This window comes from Xenopus tropicalis, chromosome 8 (genome assembly GCF_000004195.4).
Source record: "Xenopus tropicalis strain Nigerian chromosome 8, UCB_Xtro_10.0, whole genome shotgun sequence".
Taxonomy (NCBI): Eukaryota; Metazoa; Chordata; class Amphibia; order Anura; family Pipidae; genus Xenopus; species Xenopus tropicalis.
Window position 1 is genome coordinate 1285305 of NC_030684.2, and position 22784 is coordinate 1308088.

General features: G+C 52.1%; 3 protein-coding genes across 3 annotated transcripts; 2 read left to right on the plus strand and 1 right to left on the minus strand.

Annotated features, from left to right (window-relative positions):
• Positions 1 to 1424: 1424 nt before the first annotated feature.
• On the minus strand, positions 1425 to 4459 carry LOC116407060 (lysozyme C-1-like). Its single transcript, XM_031892361.1, has 4 exons — positions 4284 to 4459; positions 4047 to 4205; positions 2207 to 2285; positions 1425 to 1677 (listed from the first exon to the last, which is right to left on the minus strand). Exons 1-4 carry the CDS (start codon positions 4417 to 4419, stop codon positions 1611 to 1613), a joined length of 441 nt encoding a protein of 146 aa, XP_031748221.1. The 5' UTR covers positions 4420 to 4459; the 3' UTR covers positions 1425 to 1610.
• Positions 4460 to 15949: 11490 nt separating this feature from the next.
• LOC100488699 (immunoglobulin omega chain) lies at positions 15950 to 19273 on the plus strand. Its single transcript, XM_002943238.4, has 3 exons — positions 15950 to 16632; positions 17905 to 18261; positions 18830 to 19273. The coding sequence occupies exons 1-3, from the start codon at positions 16584 to 16586 to the stop codon at positions 19150 to 19152; spliced, it is 729 nt and encodes a 242-aa protein (XP_002943284.2). The 5' UTR covers positions 15950 to 16583; the 3' UTR covers positions 19153 to 19273.
• A 1770-nt stretch (positions 19274 to 21043) lies between these two features.
• On the plus strand, positions 21044 to 22528 carry LOC100145419 (uncharacterized loc100145419). Its single transcript, NM_001126880.1, is given in 2 exon segments — positions 21044 to 21389; positions 21921 to 22528. Coding segments are annotated over 2 exon segments (858 nt in total). The 5' UTR covers positions 21044 to 21095; the 3' UTR covers positions 22485 to 22528.
• Positions 22529 to 22784: the final 256 nt, after the last annotated feature.

Sequence of the window (22784 nt, forward strand, 5' to 3'; positions counted from 1 at the left end):
TGCTCTCCCAACATGTAAAGTGTAGGGTGCTCCCCCAACAAGTCAAGTGTAGGCTGCTCTCCCAACAAGTCAAGTGTAGGGTGCTCCCCCAACAAGTCAAGTGTAGGCTGCGCTCCCAACAAGTCAAGTGTAGGGTGCTCCCCCAACAAGTCAAGTGTAGGCTGCTCTCCCAACAAGTCAAGTGTAGGCTGCTCTCCCAACAAGTCAAGTGTAGGCTGCTCTCCCAACAAGTCAAGTGTAGGGTGCTCTCCCAACAAGTCAAGTGTAGGGTGCTCTCCCAACAAGTCAAGTGTAGGCTGCTCTCCCAACAAGTCAACTGTAGGGTGCTCTCCCAACAAGTCAACTGTAGGGTGCTCTCCCAACAAGTCAAGTGTAGGCTGCTCTCCCAACAAGTCAACTGTAGGGTGCTCCCCCAACAAGTCAAGTGTAGGGTGCTCTCCCAACAAGTCAAGTGTAGGCTGCTCTCCCAACAAGTCAAGTGTAGGCTGCTCTCCCAACAAGTCAAGTGTAGGCTGCTCTCCCAGCAAGTCAACTGTAAGGTGCTCCCCCAACAAGTCAAGTGTAGGGTGCTCTCCCAACAAGTCAAGTGTAGGCTGCTCTCCCAACAAGTCAAGTGTAGGGTGCTCTCCCAACAAGTCAACTGTAGGGTGCTCCCCCAACAAGTCAAGTGTAGGGTGCTCTCCCAACAAGTCAACTGTAGGCTGCTATCCCAACAAGTCAACTGTAGGGTGCTCTCCCAACAAGTCAAGTGTAGGGTGCTCTCCCAACAAGGGGGTGTATATACAGGGGGGGGGCTAGGGGGTGTATATACAGGGGGGGCTAGGGGGGTGTATATACAGGGGGGCTAGGGGGTGTATATACAAGGGGCTAGGGGGTGTATATACAGGGGGGCTAGGGGGTGTATATACAGGGGGGGCTAGGGGGTGTATATACAGGGGGGCTAGGGTGTATATACAGGGGGCTAGGGGGTGTATATACAGGGGGGCTAGGGGTGTATATACATGGGGGCTAGGGGTGTAAATACAGGGGGGCTAGGGGGGTGTATATACAGGGGGGCTATGGGTGTATATACAGGGGGGCTATGGGTGTATATACAGGGGGGGCTAGGGGGTGTATATACAGGGGGCTATGGGTGTATATACAGGGGGGCTAGGGGGTGTATATACAGGGGGGCTATGGGTGTATATATAGGGGGGCTAGGGGTGTATATACATGGGGGCTAGGGGTGTATATACAGGGGGGCTAGGGGGTGTATATACAGGGGGGCTATGGGTGTATATACAGGGGGGCTAGGGGGTGTATATACAGGGGGGCTATGGGTGTATATACAGGGGGGCTAGGGGGTGTATATACAGGGGGGCTAGGGGGTGTATATACAGGCAGTACAGTACGGGGGGCATAGAGAGAACACAAGAGCCCAGGGAAATGGTTTCACAGCTTTTATATGTGGAAATGTTAAGAAATAACAAATTGCAAAGCTGAGTGAAAGGTGCAGGGAGTTGCCGGGAGTTGCCGGGAGTTGCAGGGAGTTGCAGGGAGTTGCCGGGAGGTGCCGGGAGTTGCCGGGAGGTGCCGGGAGTTGCCGGGAGTTGCAGGGGGTCGGCTCTTCCTCACAGAACACAGCCACTTACAAAACTGCTGACGTCTTTGTTCTTGCAGTAATTATTCCATGCAACCCTGCCAGAAATACATGGATTTATTATTAGCCACAAACAGACCATGTGATGTACATGAGCCCCCCTAGACCCCAAACAGACCATGTGATGTACATGAGCCCCCCTAGACCCCAAACAGACCATGTGATGTACATGAGCCCCCCTAGACCCCAAACAGACCATGTGATGTACATGAGCCCCCCTAGACCCCAAACAGACCATGTGATGTACATGAGCCCCCCTAGACCCCAAACAGACCATGTGATGTACATGAGCCCCCTAGACCCCAAACAGACCATGTGATGTACATGAGCCCCCCCTAGACCCCAAACAGACCATGTGATGTACATGAGCCCCCCTAGACCCCAAACAGACCATGTGACGTACATGAGCCCCCCCTAGACCACAAACAGACCATGTGATGTACATGAGCCCCCCTAGACCCCAAACAGACCATGTGATGTACATGAGCCCCCCTAGACCACAAACAGACCATGTGATGTACATGAGCCCCCCTAGACCACTGCCATTTGCCCCAAGTCAGAACTCACCAGGCCCCCATGCCATTGGGGTCTCGCACGACTCTCTTGGCACATGTGATGTCATCTGTGATGTCATCATTCATTAAATCTGGGGAAAATGTAAAAAATTATTATATGTGACACATTGGGGTACTGTAACTAACCCCGGCCCTATCTACCCTAGAGCGGGGACACATTGGGGTACTGTAACTAACCCCGGCCCTATCTACCCTAGAGCGGGGACACATTGGGGTACTGTAACTAACCCCAGCCCTATCTACCCTAGAGCGGGGACACATTGGGGTACTATAACTAACCCCGGCCCTATCTACCTAGAGCGGGGACACATTGGGGTACTGTAACTATCCCCGGCCCTATCTAACCCCTAGAGCGGACACATTGGGGTACTGTAACTAACCCCGGCCCTACCTACCCTAGAGCGGGGACACATTGGGGTACTGTAACTAACCCCGGGCCTACCTACCCTAGAGCGGGGACACATTGGGGTACTGTAACTAACCCCGGCCCTATCTACCCTAGAGCGGGGACACATTGGGGTACTATAACTATCCCCGGCCCTATCTACCCTAGAGCGGGGACACATTGGGGTACTATAACTATCCCTGGCCCTATCTACCCTAGAGCGGGGACACATTGGGGTACTATATCTATCCCCGGCCCTATCTACCCTAGAGCGGGGACACATTGGGGTACTGTAACTATCCCCGGCCCTATCTACCCTAGAGCGGGGACACATTGGGGTACTGTAACTAACCCCGGCCCTATCTACCCTAGAGCGGGGACACATTGGGGTACTGTAACTATCCCCGGCCCTATCTACCCTAGAGCGGGGACACATTGGGGTACTGTAACTATCCCTGGCCCTATCTACCCTAGAGCGGTAACACATTGGGGTACTGTAACTATCCCCGGCCCTATCTACCCTAGAGCGGGGACACATTGGGGTACTTTAACTAACCCCGGCCCTATCTACCTAGAGCGGGAACACATTGGGGTACTGTAACTATCCCCGGCCCTATCTACCCTAGAGCGGTAACACATTGGGGTACTGTAACTAACCCCGGCCCTATCTACCCTAGAGCGGTAACACATTGGGGTACTGTAACTATCCCCGGCCCTATCTACCCTAGAGCGGGGACACATTGGGGTACTATAACTAACCCCGGCCCTATCTACCCTAGAGCGGGGACACATTGGGGTACTGTAACTAACCCCGGCCCTATCTACCCTAGAGCGGGGACACATTGGGGTACTGTAACTAACCCCGGCCCTATCTACCCTAGAGCGGGGACACATTGGGGTACTGTAACTAACCCCGGCCCTATCTACCCTAGAGCGGGGACACATTGGGGTACTGTAACTAACCCCGGGCCTACCTACCCTAGAGCGGGGACACATTGGGGTACTATAACTATCCCCGGCCCTATCTACCCTAGAGCGGGGACACATTGGGGTACTGTAACTAACCCCGGCCCTACCTACCCTAGAGCGGGGACACATTGGGGTACTGTAACTAACCCCTATAACTAACACACGGGCACACAGACACGCGGGCACACAGACACATGGGCACACAGACACGTGGGCACACAGACACATGGGCACACAGACACATGGGCACACAGACACGCGGGCACACAGACACACGGGCACACAGACACGTGGGCACACAGACACGCGGGCACACAGACACATGGGCACACAGACACGTGGGCACACAGACACACGGGCACACAGACACGTGGGCACACAGACACACGGGCACACAGACACACGGGCACACAGACACACGGGCACACAGACACACGGGCACACAGACACGCGGGCACACAGACACGTGGGCACATACTGCTACAGCTGATGCCACAGGCTGCCACCGCTCCGGAGGTCTTGCCGTCGTTGCACCACCAGTAGCTGTTGATCTGGAAGACCCCATAATCCCGGCTCCAGCCGTTGTCGTACATGGCGTTGGTGGTGTAGCGGCTCTCGTAGTACGACAGGCACATCCCTGAAACAAGGAGGGCATTAGCGGGCACAAGGGGGTGTCACACTGGGCAGGAAGAACTGGGCAGATGTTGGTACATACAGTTAGCCAGGCTGTAGCCATAGTAACCGTCCAGGCCCCCGGCTTTCAGCACCTTGGCCAGGTCACATTTGGCGAAGACCTTGGCATCGGTGCCCGCGAGGAAGGCAAAGAGAATGGCGCAGAGGAGACTCTTCATGGCACCGTGTGTGGCTCTCACTGTACTAATGCCCCCGGGTGCCACTCTGTGCCCTTATATAGGGGATTTGTTTGCTCACAACCTATTTATTTGGGGTAATAAATCATTAACCTCCTGCTGACTGATAGCAACTGCCTCTTTGTGGTATTGGGGGGGGGGTGCTGAGGGGCCACTGCAGGGGGCATGTACATAGACATATATCCATATCCTCTCACCCTGCAGCCGGGTATTTATCACTGTGCCCACTGGCATCCTATTGGCATAGCACTTGTGCCCTGCACTTGGGCAGAGCAGCTGTGATCTCTAGTGGCCCCACCCCCTAATGTATGGGGTGATCGGAGGGGTGAATGTGCAACTCTTACATGCCCAGATGCCCTCACTGTTGTGCCCACTGTCAGAGTAGCAATGGGTCAGTAGGACAACTGGGCCTAGAGCCTGGGCAGCAGGGCATTACCCACTGTCGGGTGCCCCCAGAGCGCTTGGGGAATGCCTCACAGTGAGGGCAGTGAGGGGGTTGGGGAATGCCCTGCCGGGGGGTGTTGGGTAGGGGGTTCCTCACGGTGAGGGCAGTGAGGGGGTTGGGGAATGCCCTGCCAGCGGGATGTTTGGTAGGGGGGTATTTCCCTGGCGCATTGACGGGCAGTGAGGGGGTTCGTGGCGTGCCGGTAGTCCCTGCCGGGGGATGTTGGGTAGGGGGGTTCGTCTAGGGTAATCAATCGTGCCCCCTTAGTGGGTCAAGTGGTGCTGAGTGGTCTGTGCTATATTTGAGGACAGTTGGGTAGAGGCGACCATAGTGGCGGGTGTTGGAGGAACCCATTTTGACAATGAGGGATGTTGGGTAATGTTTTAAAAAGCCATTGACATTGGGGTGAGGCTTGGCAATGTACCAGCGGTGAGAGAGCAGACCTGAAGGGTGTCTGGGGACGCGTACTTGTATGGAGTGAGGCAGGGCTGGTACAAATTGCCCTGAACCACTGAGGTGTTGGTGACTCAGATTGCCGAGATTAAAGACGGGCTAATACAGTGTCGGTGACCCTGGGCGACGGGGGGGCAGTTGGAGCAGAGGGGTTCGGCAGGTGCGGGAATGCCGGCTGTGGGGGGGATGATGGGGCTGGGGGGCTAGGGGGTCTCGGGTCCGCACGGGCTGCAAGGCCACACGTTGCAGTGCCACAGGCCGGCGAAAGGGCCCCCAGTTGCGGTGGACAGCCACCCCCTACAGCCCGTGCGCGGTGGGGGATGGTGGGGGCTTAGTGGGCAGAATTGGGGGCGATTGGGTGGTTCGGCATCCACGAGTATAGAGAAGAAATAGTGCGGTGGACGAAAGTTAAGAGTGGTGCGGGCTATGTTTGGGGTTATTATGTCTTCATTTTTGTAGGGCGGCAGGCCTTAGGGTGAGGGGGAGTCCATGATTGACAGAAATATGGTGCTAGGGGGCTTTTCATTCACGAGTAGACGGGCAGGGAGGAGGTTCCGACGAGGGGTCGCCAAATTGCCCATATAGGTCCGGGTCCGGGAGTAATAAATCCTATGGCTGTTATACGTTGGGTCACACTGAGGGTTGCGGTTACAGCTTGGGACATGCTGTGGTCCATTGGAGAAGGCTTAAAAGCTCAGGGACGGGGTTTGCGCGGGTAATTGAGCACTTGCCCGGGGATGTTGGGTCGGGGTCTTCTGCAGCTGGATGTAGGTTAAAGAACTAGGTTGTAGGGGTTAGTATTGACATTAGTGGAATGCCCTGCCGGTGTATGTTGGGTAGTGGGGTTATCCTCACGGTGAGGGGTATTGCTAGAGTGTAGGACCGGGTTGGGCTGGTGGGGGAGACGGGGCCCTGAACTACCGGGACAACTCGTTTCTCTGGGAGGATAATGTTGGGTTGGGGTACCGCCGTCTGAGCAGTGCTAGCCGTTTATCCTCTTCTTATGACGAGAACGTAGGAGGAGGCAGGGTAGAGTGGGGGGGAAGGAGCCATGATTGTGGATGTGGCAAGGAATGACGTGGGGGCGGGTGTCCTTGGGTGAGAAATAGTTTAGATGGTGTATTTTAGACGTGAGTTGATCGGTTCCACGCAACCTGGTGCACGGGTCTAGATCGTTTAATGTTAGTGGCGTTTAGGAGTGGGGCATATCACACCGCTTGTCTCTGCTACAGGTGCGCGGCGCGATTGTGTTTTCTTCAAGGGTTTAGAGAGAGGCTGGAGCCGGGGATGGGTTAGCTTGGCCTGGACCTGGGGGAATGTGTAGTGAGGGCGGGATGACTTAGGTGGGGGTAAGGTGGGGAATGCCGCCCCGGGATTGTTGATGATTTGGCGATAAGAGAATGGGTATACAAGTGAATGTCTTCACTTCCTTAGTTGATAGGGCATATTAACGTGAAAGATGCTGGGATTGTGTGTTTTAAATACCGATGCTCACAGAAGCTCCACGAAGCACGCTCGACCAAGAATCAACAATTTATATTATTACATATTGAAGGATATTACCAATTGTTTGAATCGAATAAGCTCGTGGTGCCTAAGTCGGATATCAGGCTCGCGCGCCATAAGTACAGTTGACTAGAGTGAGAGTGTCACTCTATGTGGGCATCTCGCGCGATACAGGGTGTGTGTTAAATGCATTATGTTAGGAACGGTTGCATGGTGAAGTTGAAAGTAGTGGGGAGCGATGGAACTCGTCGCCGCTAGGTTTGAGTCGCTTAAAGTACGAGCGCAATCGGGCACCTTTGGAAGGTTATTTAGTTTGAATTCGCGGAGTGCTGGCTCTGTGTGTTTGGTGGATTTGTGTTTGGAGTATTATAACGATTAGGTCTGTAGTTGTATCATACACTATTAATCCAACATGACTTGCAATGTGGTTAAGAGGTGGCAACGGCAACCAGAATATGTAGTATAGAGGAAGGAGTGTTAGAGCTTGTGGGTTTATTTCACGAATGCCGCCTAAGACGGCAGTGTTTAGGTCAGCTTAGCCCATCTTGTGGGGATTGTCGCTCAGCGACGTGTCGATCGAGTGTAGAGGGTCGTCCGGTCTATTTCGTGCTGCGCTCTACGTTGGTGGTGGCCGAGAATTGCACATGGCACCCTGGATTGGGCACTATGGAGGCGCGCGAATGGGTGTAGGCGTTGTTTGATCTCGTCTTAGGCCGGGGCGGGCTATGGTCCATAAGCTATAGGATTGGTCGGGTTAAGTGACGTAGGTGTTAACCTCCACGGTCGAAGCGGTCAGATGTGCTTGGAGGGGGCCCGCCTCTCCCTCTGCCGCGCGGGGGACAAAGTGCTACCACTTGCCACTCATTTTATAGGTGTATTAAGGGAAGAGAGTCTGGTGTTTGTACGTTATGTGGAGAGAATCAAGGTCCACTCTGGATGTGTTGAAGTCGGCGATCGGCAGTGGATATGGGGGTGTTAGGGTGTAAATGTCACCTGTTCATTTGTCGGACCGGGGAGTGGTTGGTAGCCCGGGGTTTCTGGGGTGGTGGGTCATTCCACTTACAGAGTGTGTCTAACAGAGATTCGCAACGTTGGCTGATAAGATGTAGTCACCGCTCAATGGGGGCTTTCCTATACATTGGTTGTTGGTGCCGAAAATTATGGGCAATAACCTTCTTGGCCTTTACCCACTTCGATTTCCCACGTAGGGGGTTGTGGGAGGAGGTTAGGAGCGATTAGGGGGTGGTTCCTGGCATATTAACCCGGCCGTTAGATCTAGTAATCCCGAGCGACGCCTCATGGTAAGCAGAAGAGGGGATGTGGGTGTGGAATGCAATTTGGCTCACATACGGTGGTTGCTACTCGCGCCCGAGGGAGACCGCCAGGTTCAACTGCAAGGGGGGGGATTTTTTATAGAGGTTTAGGTGGGTGAGAGGTGGTAGTGTATCGTTAGTGGTGCAGAGTACACGGTGAGGGTGCAGTGTAGGGTTGGTGATTTGGATGGTTATATCGCCGCCGCTTGTCCGGGACAGGTTATTATTTGTTGGTGCTCTTAAAGTGCCTGGGGGGATGGTTAAAACTCCGGCGGAAGTAGTTACTCACGTTGGTGTGGGATGTGTTGTGGTCTTAAGTACTGGGAAACTCTGCGGTTGGTTAATGAATGGGGAATTTCCGTTACAACCTGCAGTTTCCCTTTTCATCGGGAGAATGGTGGGTATGTTTGGGCATATATGATTGGTATGTGGGGCCGCTTGGTGATGGGTATATACGCTCACGGTGAGATTTTGGCATGTCTGATTGGCGGGATAACTGGCCGCTCTGCATTAGATATTATATCCTTTTCATCACTCAGCGCGGTCTTGCCTCCACTGTATCTGGGTATTCTAGACACAGCCTAACTGACTTCGAGAGATAGAGATGTTTGCGTACTATGTGTGCTAGAAAAGTTGTTTGGAGGGTCTAAGGATACCTACCTCACTTCAGGGTAGTAAGAAGGGGCAGGATGAAAAGGGGACGATTGGCCGGTAAGAGGCCACTAAAGTTCTCCTCAGTTGTGTTGTGGGCGTGTGAGACCCATGGTTGTTTTTAATGGCGCATTGATGTTGGGTAATAGGTGGGAACAGTGAGGATATTCGTTACACAAGGTCAGTGATGTGCCTGCGATACTTCGGCGCGACAAGAAATACAGAGATGAACTTGTGAGTCTGGGGAGAGATGCCCTTAGGCGCAGGTTGCCAGCGATAGTACGGTATGGGGCTGGAGGGGCATTCTCTTAAGCACATAATATATGATGAGAGCGCGGAGTTAACCCAGTACGAGCCGCTGGGAGTTTGGCGCATGCTGTTATCAGACCTAGATACCGCAGAAGTCGGCGCCTACCCAGTCTGGTATAACAGGCTCAAAAGTATAGATGGGTCTTCGCACTTTCTGACGTGACGATAGTGAGGGAGTGGGGGAGAATAATGGGGAGAATGCCCTTTGAGCGGCATCAGGCCGTTTCCGATTGCGCGGAAGGATGACTTGATATTGTTGGTGTTGTCCGCCATATAGATTGGGGCGGGGATTAGTTTCGCTAAGATGGATGGAAAAAATTTGGTTCTTGCACTGTAACTAATTCTGCAATAGCGGACCGTTGAGGGGGTAGTATCGCAAAAAAGAATTGGGTCTAACAGTGTAGTTAATAGATATGAGAGGAGATGGCCCGCTCTGGGCCACGGAGGGCCACAGAATTTGATAGATGGAAATAGAGGCCTCGTTAGGGAGCATGGGGCTTCTCCTCACGGTGAGGGGTGATGGGTTGGGAATCACTGCCGGGCATCCGGATGTTAGAGAGATAAGGAGGGGTTTCCTCACGGTGAGATAGGCGGCAGTTTTGAGGCAAGGGTGCATAAAAGGGAATGAGGGCGCGGGATATGACTAACGGCGAAACAAAAGACTGATAGCAAGCGGGCGAGGCAGCCAAAGAAATAACCGCAGGGGATGTATGTGGAGTAGGGGGTTCCTCACGGTGAGGGGCTAAGTGACAAGGGAAGTGTTGGGAAAAATATTGACACTTCGGGTCATGATCCCGGCTCCAAATGCAAGGGTCGGACAAAGAGAGGTCTAAGCTTCTTTTTTGGAAGGGGTTTTGAGCATAGAGAATTGAGGCCGCACGTAGCAGATGTAACCCAGACGAGCGCGAAGCGTTGGGAGACGTAGAGTTGCTTGTTTTTTTTCCTCCTAGGCAACTTCATAGGTGTAGGGAAGTGGAGGGGGTTCTGGGTTCGCACTTTGGGGATTCTTTGACGTCTGGGAATGAGGCACCGGTGCCTAATTTGCTTATCTTCTAATTGGGCTGGGGGTATCTCTCTTTGTCGGTTGGTGACTCAGCATTGTGTGGGGATAGGTCGGCTAATTCTACGGAGATGAGGACGGCAGTTGAGTAGAGGTATTTGAGAGGTTGCATGGGTCTGACCGAGTACTAAGTTTTATACTCCGGGGGTAATGTATGAGGTAGTGGAGGTATCTTCCCTGGTGATGAGAGTCGCAAGTGAAGGGGTTGGGTGGAACAAAGGCGTCACCCCTGCCAAGCGGGAGAGGTTGGTTGCGGAAGGGTACGGGGCGCTCTCGCTCACGCGTGAGGGCAGTGCTAAGATGTGGGGAAAGTAATGGGAATGGCCCCTGGCCCCGGGGGAAAATGTGGGTTAAGGTGTACGCGAGAGGTCGAGGGAATTCCTTCACGGTGAGAGGGAGACAGTGATTTGGGTGGTGGTGGTTAATTATATTTTCCTCCGCGTCTGAGGGAATGCCCTGACTTGTCCTTTGGAGGTTGATTTGGGTAGTGGGGTGACGAGGGCTTTCCTTAGTGTTGAGTTTGGCAAGTGTAGTTCGGGAGATTTTTTTGTGCGGTTATTATGACTTCCTTGTTAAAACGCAATCTTTTAGGTGGGAGGAGGCTCGCTTGGGGATGAGAGGGGTGTTACCTCACGGAGGTGAGCTGGGGGGCCTTCACCGGATGCAATGGTGGGGGTTGGGCCGGAAAATAGCCTGAAGAATAGGGGGGACTGTTATGGGGGCAAGTTTCTTGGGCCTTAGGGATGCGTCCACGGAGGAGCAGAGGTTGGATGAGTTTATACTGGGACAAAGCGTCGATATTACAACTTCCAGATCTGGATTGTAGCATGATTGCTGGTGCTAATATATAGCAGTTTAAGGGTGGGATGACCTGCAAATAGTTGGTAATAAAATTAGGGTTTATGTTGTGTATGTGAGTGGTGATAGGTGCAGTATGTGGCTGGGGAGTGTAGAGTGGCTGATAAGTTGTATAGGTGAGTGTAAGTGTGAGTGTAAGTGTGGAGTGGTATAGGTGGGGGTGAGTGTATAAGGTTGGGGCTGAGATGTATAGTGTGAAGTGTATAGCGTGAGTACTGTTGAGATAGTACCTATGGTGAGAGTGAAATGTATGGAGGTGAAACGTGTGAGTGTATAGGTGGGGTGAGTGTATAGGTGGGTGAGTGTAAAATGCGGTCGATTGTAGTGAGTTTGGTATTTTAGGGTGTGAGTGCTGAGGTTAGGTGCAGTGCTGAGTGTTAGGTAAGTGTGATTTCGCGCGTAAGTAAGTGGCGTGAAGATAGAGTGGTGAGTGTATATGGTAAGGAATGTTGCGGCGTGAGAGGGTGTGGTAGTCGCGAACCTAAAGGTGGGGAATTGAAGGTGTAGGGGGTTACGGCGTGGGTGAGTGGTATAGGGTGAGTTGAGTGTAAGTGTCAGAAGTGTAATAAGGTGAGTGGTGAGTGTATAGGTGGTGGAGTTTTGTATAGGGTGGGTGACGTGTATCAGGTGGGACGTGTAGGAAGATGTAATTGAGTCTGGTGATATTGGCAAGGGTGTGGAGTGCTGAATAATTGGTTGGGTGAGTGTACTCACGGTGGGTCGAGTGTGAGGTGTATACAAGTGGGTGAGTTTTATGAGGTTGGGTGTATTGTGCTAAATACGGTGAGTGTGAGTGGTATAGGTAAAGTGTGAGTGTATAGGTGCGGTGAGTAGTATATGGGTGGGTGTGAGTGTGAGTGTATAAGGTGGGTGAGTTTATAGGGTTGGGTGAGTGTATAAGGTGGGTGAGGGGAGGTGTTATAGAGGATGGGTGAGTGTCTATGGTTTGGGTGAGTGTATAGGTGAGTTGTGAGTGTAATAGGTAAGTTGTGAGTGTAAATTATGGTGGGTTGATGTTGTATATTTGGTGGGTGAGTGTGAGTGTATATGTGGGTTGTTGTTTATTGTTTTGGGTCGATTTGTGTACTAGAGAATGAGTGTGAAGGTTATAGGGTGGGTCGAGTATGATAGTAGGGAAGGACTGAGTGTAATAAAGGTGGGATGAGTGTGAGTGTTTAAGGTGGGTTGTAGTCTTATGCAAAGGTGGTGAGTGTATAGGTTTGGTGATGTGTGGAGTGTATAGGTGGGTGAATGTGTAGTATTAGGCTCGGGTGAGTGTAATACGGGCGTGAGTGTGAAAGTGTATAGGTTAAGTTTTCGTGAGTGTATACCGGTGGCCTGAGTGTATAGGTGGGTGAGTGGTAGAAGTGTATAACTGGTGGGGAGTGTGAGTGTATAACGTCCAAGGTGAGGTGAGTGGATTTATAGGTGGAGTTTGTGCTGAGTGTATAGGTGGGGTTGAGTGTAAGGTGTGGAGCTGTGAGTGTTGTAAGTGCTGAGTAGTAAGTGTGGGTGTGAGTGGTGTATGTTAGCTATAGGTGTGTGGGTGAGTGTGGAGCTGTAAGTCACGCGTGGGTGTAGTGTAATTACGTGGGTGGGGCGGCGGTGTATAGCGTGAGTGTGAGATGGGGAAGTGTGAGATGTGAAGTGTCGAGTTGCATATAATATGTGTGGCAATGAAGTTGTAGAGGTACGCGCGAGAGGAGAAGTGTGGACTCAGGTGTGAGTGTATAAGGATGTGGTGAGCTTTACACTCACAGAGTGGAGGTGAGTCGTAGAGCGCGGATAAATTAGCTCGGGCTGGGTGGCGTGTAAGTGTGAGTGTATAGGTATGGGTTTGAGTGTATCACAATGGGTGGGTGAGGAAAGAAGATGGTGGAGTAGATTATTACTGTTAGGTGTGAGTGTAATTAGGTGGGTGACGGTGTGTGGACAAGGTTGAGTGTAAGAGTGTAAATAAGGTTAAGTAAGTGAAAGTGTATATAGTGGGTGAGTGTTATAGTAACGTGTGAGTGTATAGGTAGGGTGAGTGTATAGGTGGGGTGAGTGTATATTAGCGAGCCAGGTCGCAGCGCTGTGAGTGTATAGGTGGGTCGCAGGGTCGTATAGTGGGTGAAGTGGGTATAGGGGAGTGTGACGTGTATGGAGGTGGGTGAGTGATATAACTGCGGTACAGCTGTAGCAGTGCTATAGGTGGGATGAGTGTATAGGTGGCGTAGCTGTACTAGGTGGTGAAGTGGTATAGGTAAGTGTGAGTGTATATGGGTGAGTAGTATGAGGAGGTGAAGTTGTGAGTGTATAGGTGAGTGAAGTGTACTCCGGTGAGAGTGTGAGTGATATGTGTGAGTGTGAGTGCTCCAGTAAGTTGTGAGTGGTATAGGTGGGTGACGCTCGTATAGGTGGGGTGAGTGTGATACGGTGAGAAAATGTGAGTGTATCAACAGGCGTAAGATGATGCTGAGTTGTATAGGTGGAGTGTGCAGATTGTTAATTACGGTACAGTGTGAGTGTTATAATGGTGGGCGAAGTGTAAAATAGGTGGGTGAAGTGGGCTCGAGTGTAATGACGGCTGAGTTGTGAGTGTAATAGTGGTGAGTGTATACGCGTGGGTGAGTGTATAAGTGTGAGCCTCGCTGAGTGTATAGCGTGAGGTGTGAGTGTAATGATGGTGGGTGAGTGTATAGGTTGGTGTAAGTGTGAGTGTGAGTGTGGGCACATAACAGGAGCCGCTCACCATTTAGATGTTAGGGCGGTCAGACAGAAACCTGCTCATGCATTTAGTTCCTGGGGGGAGGGGGGCGGGGGAATGCGGGGGTTATCAGTGGATACAATTATTGCGTGGCTTCTTGGCGTGCTGTTACTTGGTAAGGCAGGCTTGTTTTGCTCTCACGCACAGTGAGGCACGTAACACATACACAGGTAACTGCCAGCCTGATGCAGCTGCACTGCCACCCGCTCCCCTGTCCCACCACCAATCGGACTATCAGGGTAGGAGTAAAATCGCCACAGTGCCGGGCTCGTGGCCCAGACAGAGCCTTGGGCTGCGCATGCTATACTTGCTCACCAGAGTGCACAATGTGCACGCTTCTCATTGGAGCACATCTGTCAGTGTGAAGAGTGAATGAATCTCTGGCATGATTGTGGCACTTAGGTCTGGCCAGCGGTCAGTAATAGCGTGCCGGTGAGGGAGGGCGAAGGAGGCACAGCTGGCGGCCAATGGGAGAATCTCACTGATATTATGCAGGCGTCTGTCTCTCTGTCTCACACACAGTGCTGACTGTCTCACAGGCTGTCTCTCTGTCTGTCTCACACACGTGGGTGAACTGTCTCAACGCACTGTCACTCACACCGTCGCTGACTGTCTCTTGACTTGTCGCTCACCAGTACTAGACTGTCTGACAGGCTGTCTCTTTGATCGGGTCTCGCTTCTGTGCAAGTCTGCTCACACAGGTAACTATGCACTGGTCTTCACAGGCTGTCTCGCTGTCCTGTTCTCTGTCTCGTCTTGCGGACACACAGTACTAAAGATTGTCTCACAAGAGATGCTAACTCTCTGTCTGTCTCTCTATCTGATATCGACACACAGTAGCTAGCTAGTCGATCAACTGAGGCTCCGATCTCTGGCTGTCCATTGTCTTCTCTATTCTGTTCACACACAGTGCTGAGACTGTCATCAAACACGGCTGTCTGCTCTGTCTGTAAATCAACAGAGTGGCTAGATCTCTGCGACAAAGGTTTTCTCGTCCTCGTCCTAGATTACTCTCTGTCTGTCCTCACTCAAGACCAGTCGCTAGACAGGTAATACAAGGTCTGTCTTATCTGTGGGCACCACAGGCACAGGTCGCTTGCTGTCTCACAAGTCGGTGTCACCTGTAGTATCTAATACTATAGTGTTCCAGCCCGAATGACATATATGATGAAACCTGTGGCGGATGTACTCAAATTGGTGTGGCTATCCTTTCACCGCCTTATATGCAGATGGAGATATAGATAGGAGAGAGATAGACAGATCCATGGCCAGCAATGCCATAGTCATTGTCGCAGAATACCATGCCAGACCATGGCATGAGTCACATTGTTCACCAGTCCGCCAAGATCCGTATGCCAGCAAGCATGCGAGTCCACGCCAGCACCATAGCCTAGCCCATATGCCAGATCCGCATGACCAAGCGAAATAGAGACTAGAATCCATTGCCAGCACCAATTTCCAGCGTATTAGCAGAATTGCCATTAAGATTACCATGCCGTCCATTTCCACCAGGCCGAGACTTATACATGCAGTTCAATAGACAGCGTGATTCACTCTTCGAGATCCGATCCGCCAAGCCCCATCGCAGTATTAGGGTGGCCATGCCAGAAATGGCATGCCAGTTCCCACCGGAAATATGCCCAACATGCCTGCTATTATAGGAGGCGGTGGAGTGGACCGCATCGCCAAGGTGCGCAGGAGCTTATACGTGCGGTAGAGGTGCCAGCAGGCCATCCATGCAAGCAATCTATCAGAATAGCCTTAGGTAAGTCTTATTATTGGGTTTGACAGCGCCAGATAGAAAGTGATTTTATGTAATGCGTATTGTTCTGCTGTGTGCACCCCCGTACCCCAATATAAATAGACTATTATGGTGATCAATATATATATATTCGCCTGTGTGCAATCCCCTAAACCGCGGGTATCGCTTTTGTAGAAATCAAAGGAAGTGCTCTCCTCTCGTTCTGACACTTTTCTATATATTGTTCTCCTGTGGACGATATACATCCCTCGGAGGCACAAGCCCAGTGACTACTTGGGGGGTACAATATGTGGGTGCCAATCACTCACCCCCCCAGTCACATACAGTCTGTTATTAAATGGAGTTAATTTCATGTATTTGTGACCCCAGTACTTACGGGCTCAACCAAATGTGGGGGTGCATGGGGGGGTCTCAAACCAAAACCAAATCTAAAACCCCCTATTGTAAATCCTTATAGATCTGGTTTATTTCTTCTCCCTACATGTCCCTGTGCCTCCATCTGTCCCTCCGTGTGTCCCTGTGCCTCCATCTGTCCCTCCGTGTGTCCCTGTGCCTCCATCTGTCCCTCCGTGTGTCCCTGTGCCTCCATCTGTCCCTCCGTGTGTCCCTGTGCCTCCATCTGTCTCTCCGTGTGTCCCTGTGCCTCCATCTGTCCCTCCGTGTTTCCCTGTGCCTCCATCTGTCCCTCCGTGTGTCCCTGTGCCTCCATCTGTCTCTCCATGGTTCCCGGTACCTCACTGTTTCTTTACACAGTTTTGTGTTTTTTCTTCCAAACGGCTCTTTTTGCTTTTCTATGTTGTTTTCACCCTTCAGTTGGTCACGGCTGATTGGTGGGAACTTTCCCAGGAGACCAAACCCCCAGCAGGAGACCCCCCAGTGCCCCCCTCACTGCCCCCAGCACCCCCCTCTCTTCCTGTGAGCGCAGCTTAATGTGATGTTTTGCTCTGCCGGTCGGTGTAACTGCCCCTCACACCTGTCCCTAACAACTGCCCCTAACAACTGCCCCCTTCCTCTCACACAGGGATTGGGAATCCCCCGCCATGGAGTCTGCAGATCTGACGTTGCTTCTCGTCTCCCTCGCACTGAGCTGTAAGTAAATCCCAAGCCGTAAATACAGACACAGCCTCCAGCCTCAAGGCCATTGGCCCCAACATGGAAGTCTTGTACCAAACTGTGTTCTAATGTGCCCTTTAATTGTCATGGAGGCCACAGCCATGTGTGAATGGTCCAATGGTAAAACAGTATCTTTAGCTGGACCAAGTCAAACAGTAACATTGCTGTGGTGCAAGTAACTGGGCCCTGGAGGCTTTATGGTAGTAATTGCTGTGGGGCATTTGGGGCACTCCCTGTGCCATTTGAGAAATTACGTCTGGCTTTTTGGGGAACCCTCTGTGGTATTTGGAAGACTCTCTGAGGCATTTGGGGCACTCCCTGGGGCATTTGGGGTCTCCCTGAGGCATTTCAGCGACTCCCTGGGGCATTTGAGGGACTCCCTGAGGGATTTGGGGACTCCCTGAGACATTTGGGGGACTCCTTGAGGCATTTGGAGAACTCCCTGAGGTATTAGGGGGACTCCCTGAGGCATTTGGGGACTCCCTGAGGCATTTGGAGGACTCCCTGAGGCATTCGGGGGACTCCCTGAGGCATTTTGAGGACTCCCTGAGGCATTTGGGGGACTCCCTGAGAAATTTGGGGACTCCCTGAGGCATTTGGGGGTCACCCTGAGGCATTTGGGGGTCACCCTGAGGCATTTGGGGACTCCCTGAGGCATTTGGGGGACTCCCTGAGGCATTTGGGGGACTCCCTGAGACATTTGGGGTCTCCCTGAGGTATTTGGGGGTCTCCCTGAGGTATTTGGGGGTCTCCCTGAGGTATTTGAGGGACTCCCTGAGGGATCTGGGGACTCCCTGAGGCATTTGGGGGACTCCCTGAGACATTTGGGGGACTCCTTGAGGCATTTTGAGAACTCCCTGAGGTATTAGGGGGACTCTCTGAGGCATTTGGGGACTCCCTGAGGCATTTGGGGGACTCCCTGAGGCATTTCGAGGACTCCCTGAGGCATTTGGGGGACTCCCTGAGAAATTTGGGGACTCCCTGAGGCATTTGGGGTCTCCCTGGGGCATTTGGGGTCTCCCTGAGGCATTTGGGGGACTCCCTGAGGCATTTGGGGTCTCCCTGAGGTATTTGGGGGTCTCCCTGAGGTATTTGGGGGACTCCCTGTGGCATTTGGTTTCTCCCTGGGGCATTTGGGGACTCCCTAGGGCATTTGGGGTCTCCCTGAGGTATTTGGGGCCTCCCTGAGGTATTTGGGGGACTCCCTGAGACATTTGGGGGAAATTAACTCTGTGCCTTTTTCTGAAGGTTGCGCTCAGATTGAGGTCCATCAGCCCAGGAGAATGGTGGCAACAGAGGGGGGCACTGCCCAACTGAGCTGTTCATTGAGTGGCCAACAAATTCAGAACTTGAGTGTTCATTGGTTCCAGCAGATGCCTGGTGGCCCCCCGTCCTTCATCCTCCTTCATTACAGCAATGCCACCATCCACCGGGGAGATGCCTTCTCTCAACACTTCCAGCCAATGAGAGACATCGGGAACAACACTCACTTCCTACTGATCCCGCGGGTCACAACTAACGACAGTGCCCGGTACTATTGCATGGTGTCCCAGGAGCGCTCTAATCCGGTCTGGGGGGGCGGAACCTTCCTCAGTGTCTCTGGGGGTGCGTTAATTTGTGTAGAACTTTCTCAGTATCTTCTGCAGGAAAGGTCCACTCTACTCTCCTCTTGTGTTTGTGCGGTTCCAACGTTCTTCTCTGCTTTCTTGTCTGCTTTCTTCTGCCTTTAAATGAATGCTCATTGGTTGTGCCACACTGGGGCGGGGCACGAGTTGGGCATCGCTCACTGGTCTAGACTGAAGCTGGTAATTCATATAATGGTGGAGAGAGGGGCCGGTGGGTAACAGACCAGGAAATGCAGAAGATGGTGGGAAACCTTCTGGGTAAGAGAGGAGATGGTGGATATAAGACCAGGGAAGATGGGAGATAGTGGGAGATAGTGGGTAATACTGGGTACGAGAGGAGATGGGTGGCAATATTGAGTAAGACAGAAGATGGGGGCAATACTGGGTAAGACAGGAGACGGTGGGCAATACTGGGTAAGACAGGAGATGGTGGGCAACCAAATGACCAATTCAGTGGCAATATTAGATATTGAACTGGGGCTCTTTGAAGAAGACTCAAGACCTAAGGGATCTCCCCTACAACTGATCTTATCTCCTACATTTTGCAGGCAACGATGTGTTGAAACCTTCTGTAACTCTTCTGAGAAGTGAGGAATCTCTGACCAGAGCCCCCATAGTCCATATTATGTGTTTAGTCAGCAAATTTTATCCTGCAGTGATTGAGGTCACTTGGAAGTTGGGCGGCCAGATACCCTCTGGGCAGGTAACTATGGGACCCTCAGGGCCAGATGAAGATGGTTCCTACAGTATGGCCACCATTCTCGAAGTCCCTTCCCACCAACAGACTCACTTATCTTCTGCATCATGCGAAGTGCGTCACGACTCCTCACTAACTGTCATCTCTAGGCGCTTGTCCGACTGCTCCAAATAAACACTAAAGGGTTGGACTTGATGGACAGTTGTCTTTTCTTGGCCCAAAATAACGCTATTTTGTAATGAAATTACCAGAAACCAAAGGAGCAGCTTCTAATAAAATGCAATTGTGTGGTTTATGTGAGAGTTCATTGCTGATGTTACTGAGATACAAGACTTGGAGACACTTGGAGAACTGGAGACACGTGGAGAACATCCCATTTTAGCCGTGTTGTGTCTCTAGTAGCCTGTGGCTCTGACTAGCATTGGTAGCCATTAGTAATGGGCGAAATGTTTCGGCAGGCATGGATTTGTGGCGAATTTCCGCGTTTCGCCATTGGCAAATTGTTTTGCAAAACGGATGGAAAAATTTGCCACACGTTCAAAAATAGTCGGGGGCGACAAAAGAATAGCCAGGGGCGACAAAAGAAAAGCCGGGGGCGACAATAGAATAGCCGTGTGCGACAAAAGAATAGCCGCGGGCAACAAAAGAATAGCCGCGGGCGACAAAAGAATAGGCGGGGGTGACAAAAGAATAGTTGCACATCAAAAAGAATAGTCGCACGCAACAAAAGAATAGTCGCACGTCCAAAAGAATAGCCAGGGGCGACAAAAAGAATAGCCGGGGGCGACAAAAGAATAGCCAGGGGCGACAAAAGAATAGCCGGGTGCGACAAAAGAATAGCTGCGGGCGACAAAAGAATAACCGCGGGTGACAAAAGAATAGTCGCACGTCCAAAAGAATAGCCAGGGGCGACAAAAAGAATAGCCGGGGGCGACAAAAGAATAGCCAGGGGCGACAAAAGAATAGCCGGGTGCGACAAAAGAATAGCCGCGGGCGACAAAAGAATAACCGCGGGTGACAAAAGAATAGTCGCACGTCCAAAAGAATAGCCGGGGGCAACAAAAGAATAGCCTGGGGCGACAAAAGAATAGCCGGGTGCGACAAAAGAATAGCCGCGGGCGACAAAAGAATAACCGCGGGTGACAAAAGAATAGCCGCACGTCAAAAAGAATAGTAGCGGGCGACAAAAGAATAGCCAGGGGCGACAAAAGAATAGGCGGGGCGACAAAAGAATAGCCGCGGGCGACAAAAGAATAGCCGCGGGCGACAAAAGAATACCCGCGGGCGACAAAAGAATAGCCGGGGAGACAAAAGAATAGCCGGGGAGACAAAAGAATAGCCGCGGGCGACAAAAGAATAGCCGCGGGTGACAAAAGAATAGCCGCGGGTGACAAAAGAATACCCGCGGGCGACAAAAGAATAGCCGCGGGCGACAAAAGAATAGCCGCGGGTGACAAAAGAATAGTCGCACATCAAAAAGAATAGTTGCACGTCAAAAAGAATAGTCGCACGTCAAAAAGAATAGTGGCGGGCGTCAAAAGAATAGTCGCATGTCAAATAGAATAGCCGGGGGAGACAAAAGAATAGCCGCGGGCGACAACAGAATAGCCTGGAGCGACAAAAGAATAGCCGGGGGCGACAAAAGAATAGCCGCGGGCATGACGTTTTCACCATTTGTGAATTTTTTGCCGTTTTGTGAATCTTTTGAAAGATTCGCTAATTTTTGCTCATCACTAGTAGCCATAGGACAGCACGGTGACAACACCTGAAGGCCCCAGGATGGAAGTCTTTGCCCTACAGTATATGAGGGGCAGTAGGTGTTTTTTTTGAGGGTATAAAGGTTCCAGGAACAACAACAAGGAGTGGTTTAGAGAAAGGTCCGAGTTTGGAGCCCACAGATATCTCTGACCCACTTATGGGTTCACTTAGTGATTATGACTTGGGTGAGAACTCAACAGGTGTCTATGGAATCTATATCTGAACTCGGTCTGGAAAAAACAACAGTGCAGGGTGAATGTATAAACCACCTGGGGGTTTGGTGCCTTCGATCTGTGGGGCTTTATTCAGTCGGTGGCCAACACAACGTGCACAGCAGGTTCCTCACTAGACTTAGCGCCATGGCTACTCTTGGCTTATTGCTCTTGGCTCTCATTAATGGGGCCTTGGCCAAAGTGAGCCCCAGCTTCAGTGATTGCCGAGGGCAGTTCTACGCTAGCGCCCCCCCGGTGGGCTTTGATAGCCTTTCCAGCCAGATTACTCCAATCTGCCAGATGTACGAGACCAACAACAATCCTTTCTTTGCTTCCTTGTACCACAAGGTGAACCATTATCCTCTATATTCAGCTTATATCCTGGACACCCGACCTGGGGACACCACCGGGAGTGACCAGACTTTCCGTTTAGAGCCACAGGTGAGAACCCTCTTCTAATCTCTTCCATGGTTGGCTGAGATGGCTTCCTACCTATCCCCATGCTCCTACACTTTCTTCTGTCTCTATCCCTGTGCTACCAACCCTGATTCCTTCGTGGGCTGCTCTCCTCCCCATGGCCAGAGAAGAACATGCCCTGTATAAGGGTAAGTACAGGGGTGTAGGGGTCAATCTTGATTAGAAACTGAGATGGTCTCCTGCCAATGCAGAAGGTCATGGACCCCATTCAATAGGGCGGGAAATGACATTAATGAGGGATGTCCTACCTACAGCCCCAGGTCTATCCCATACCCACTGAAATGTTTCTTCTCTGTGGGGCTTTTTGGGGGGACATAGGGTGTCTGGTGGTGGTTTGTGGAAGATGAAGATGAAAAGGTCCAGTACCAGATCCTTATATCTTGACCAGGGTGAATAAAGAACCTCATGTACCCATTGGGGGAGATAGGGACTGCCTGAGCCCCCCCACATTAGGGACCCCCATATGGTGGATTGATGAATCCCTCTCCGTTGCAGTTGGTGGACACAAGGCTCCCCAGGCAGATCATGCTTCAGCCCGACACCGAGTCAGCAATTCGTTCCCTGGGTTTCACCGGAACAGCCGCAGACCACATAAAAAAAGTCCAGGCGATCAATTCCGATTATACCGGCAGCAACTACCACAAGGGGCACTTGAACCCTAACGCCGACCATCCCGCTGGGGCAGGACAGCTGGTCACCTACACCCTGACCAACGTGGCACCCATGCACGGCCCCCTGAACAGCGGAGCCTGGAGGAACAACGAGATGAGGGTGAGGAACATTGCTGCCGGCTGCGGCAAGATGCACGTCATTACTGGGGTCGTTCCCGGAAACAACTGGATCTCCGTCAATGGGGTCCAGAGAGTCAACATTCCCAGCCACGTCTGGAGCGCCTTCTGCTGCCTGGACAACAACGGGCGCCCAACCAAAGCCGAGGGCTCCATCGCTCCAAACAATGCCAACAGCGTCCAGTCTGGTCTGACTATCTCCTCCCTGCAGAGCCAACTGAAGTCTCTCCTGGGGGTCACTGTCACCTTGTTCCAGAACAACTGCACCTAGACTGCTGCCTATCAATAAATGGGGAGAGTCCTCCTACCTACCTACATCTGACTCCTGACTCATTATTGGCATCGGTATAGAGAGGCCAGGGGAGGGAGAGAGGCCAGGGGAGGGTAGGGAGAGAGAGGCCAGGGGAGGGGAGGGAGAGAGGCCAGGGGAGGGTAGGGAGAGAGAGGCCAGGGGAGGGAGAGAGGCCAGGGGAGGGGAGGGAGAGAGAGGCCAGGGGAGGGTAGGGAGAGAGAGGCCAGGGGAGGGAGAGAGGCCAGGGGAGGGGAGGGAGAGAGGCCAGGGGAGGGTAGG

Bases quoted from the DNA above. Each gene is read 5' to 3' on its own strand.
- LOC116407060 (XM_031892361.1), bottom strand. From the start codon at position 4,419: ATGAAGAGTCTCCTCTGCGCCATTCTCTTTGCCTTCCTCGCGGGCACC. The intron at 4,206-4,283 runs GTATGTACCAAC...TCCTTGTTTCAG, and splicing joins TGGCTACAGCCTGGCTAACT to GGATGTGCCTGTCGTACTAC. The intron at 2,286-4,046 runs GTATGTGCCCAC...CATTTTCCCCAG, and splicing joins CTGTGGCATCAGCTGTAGCA to ATTTAATGAATGATGACATC.
- LOC100488699 (XM_002943238.4), top strand. From the start codon at position 16,584: ATGGAGTCTGCAGATCTGACGTTGCTTCTCGTCTCCCTCGCACTGAGC. The intron at 16,633-17,904 runs GTAAGTAAATCC...CTTTTTCTGAAG, and splicing joins CGTCTCCCTCGCACTGAGCT to GTTGCGCTCAGATTGAGGTC. The intron at 18,262-18,829 runs GTGCGTTAATTT...TACATTTTGCAG, and splicing joins CTTCCTCAGTGTCTCTGGGG to GCAACGATGTGTTGAAACCT.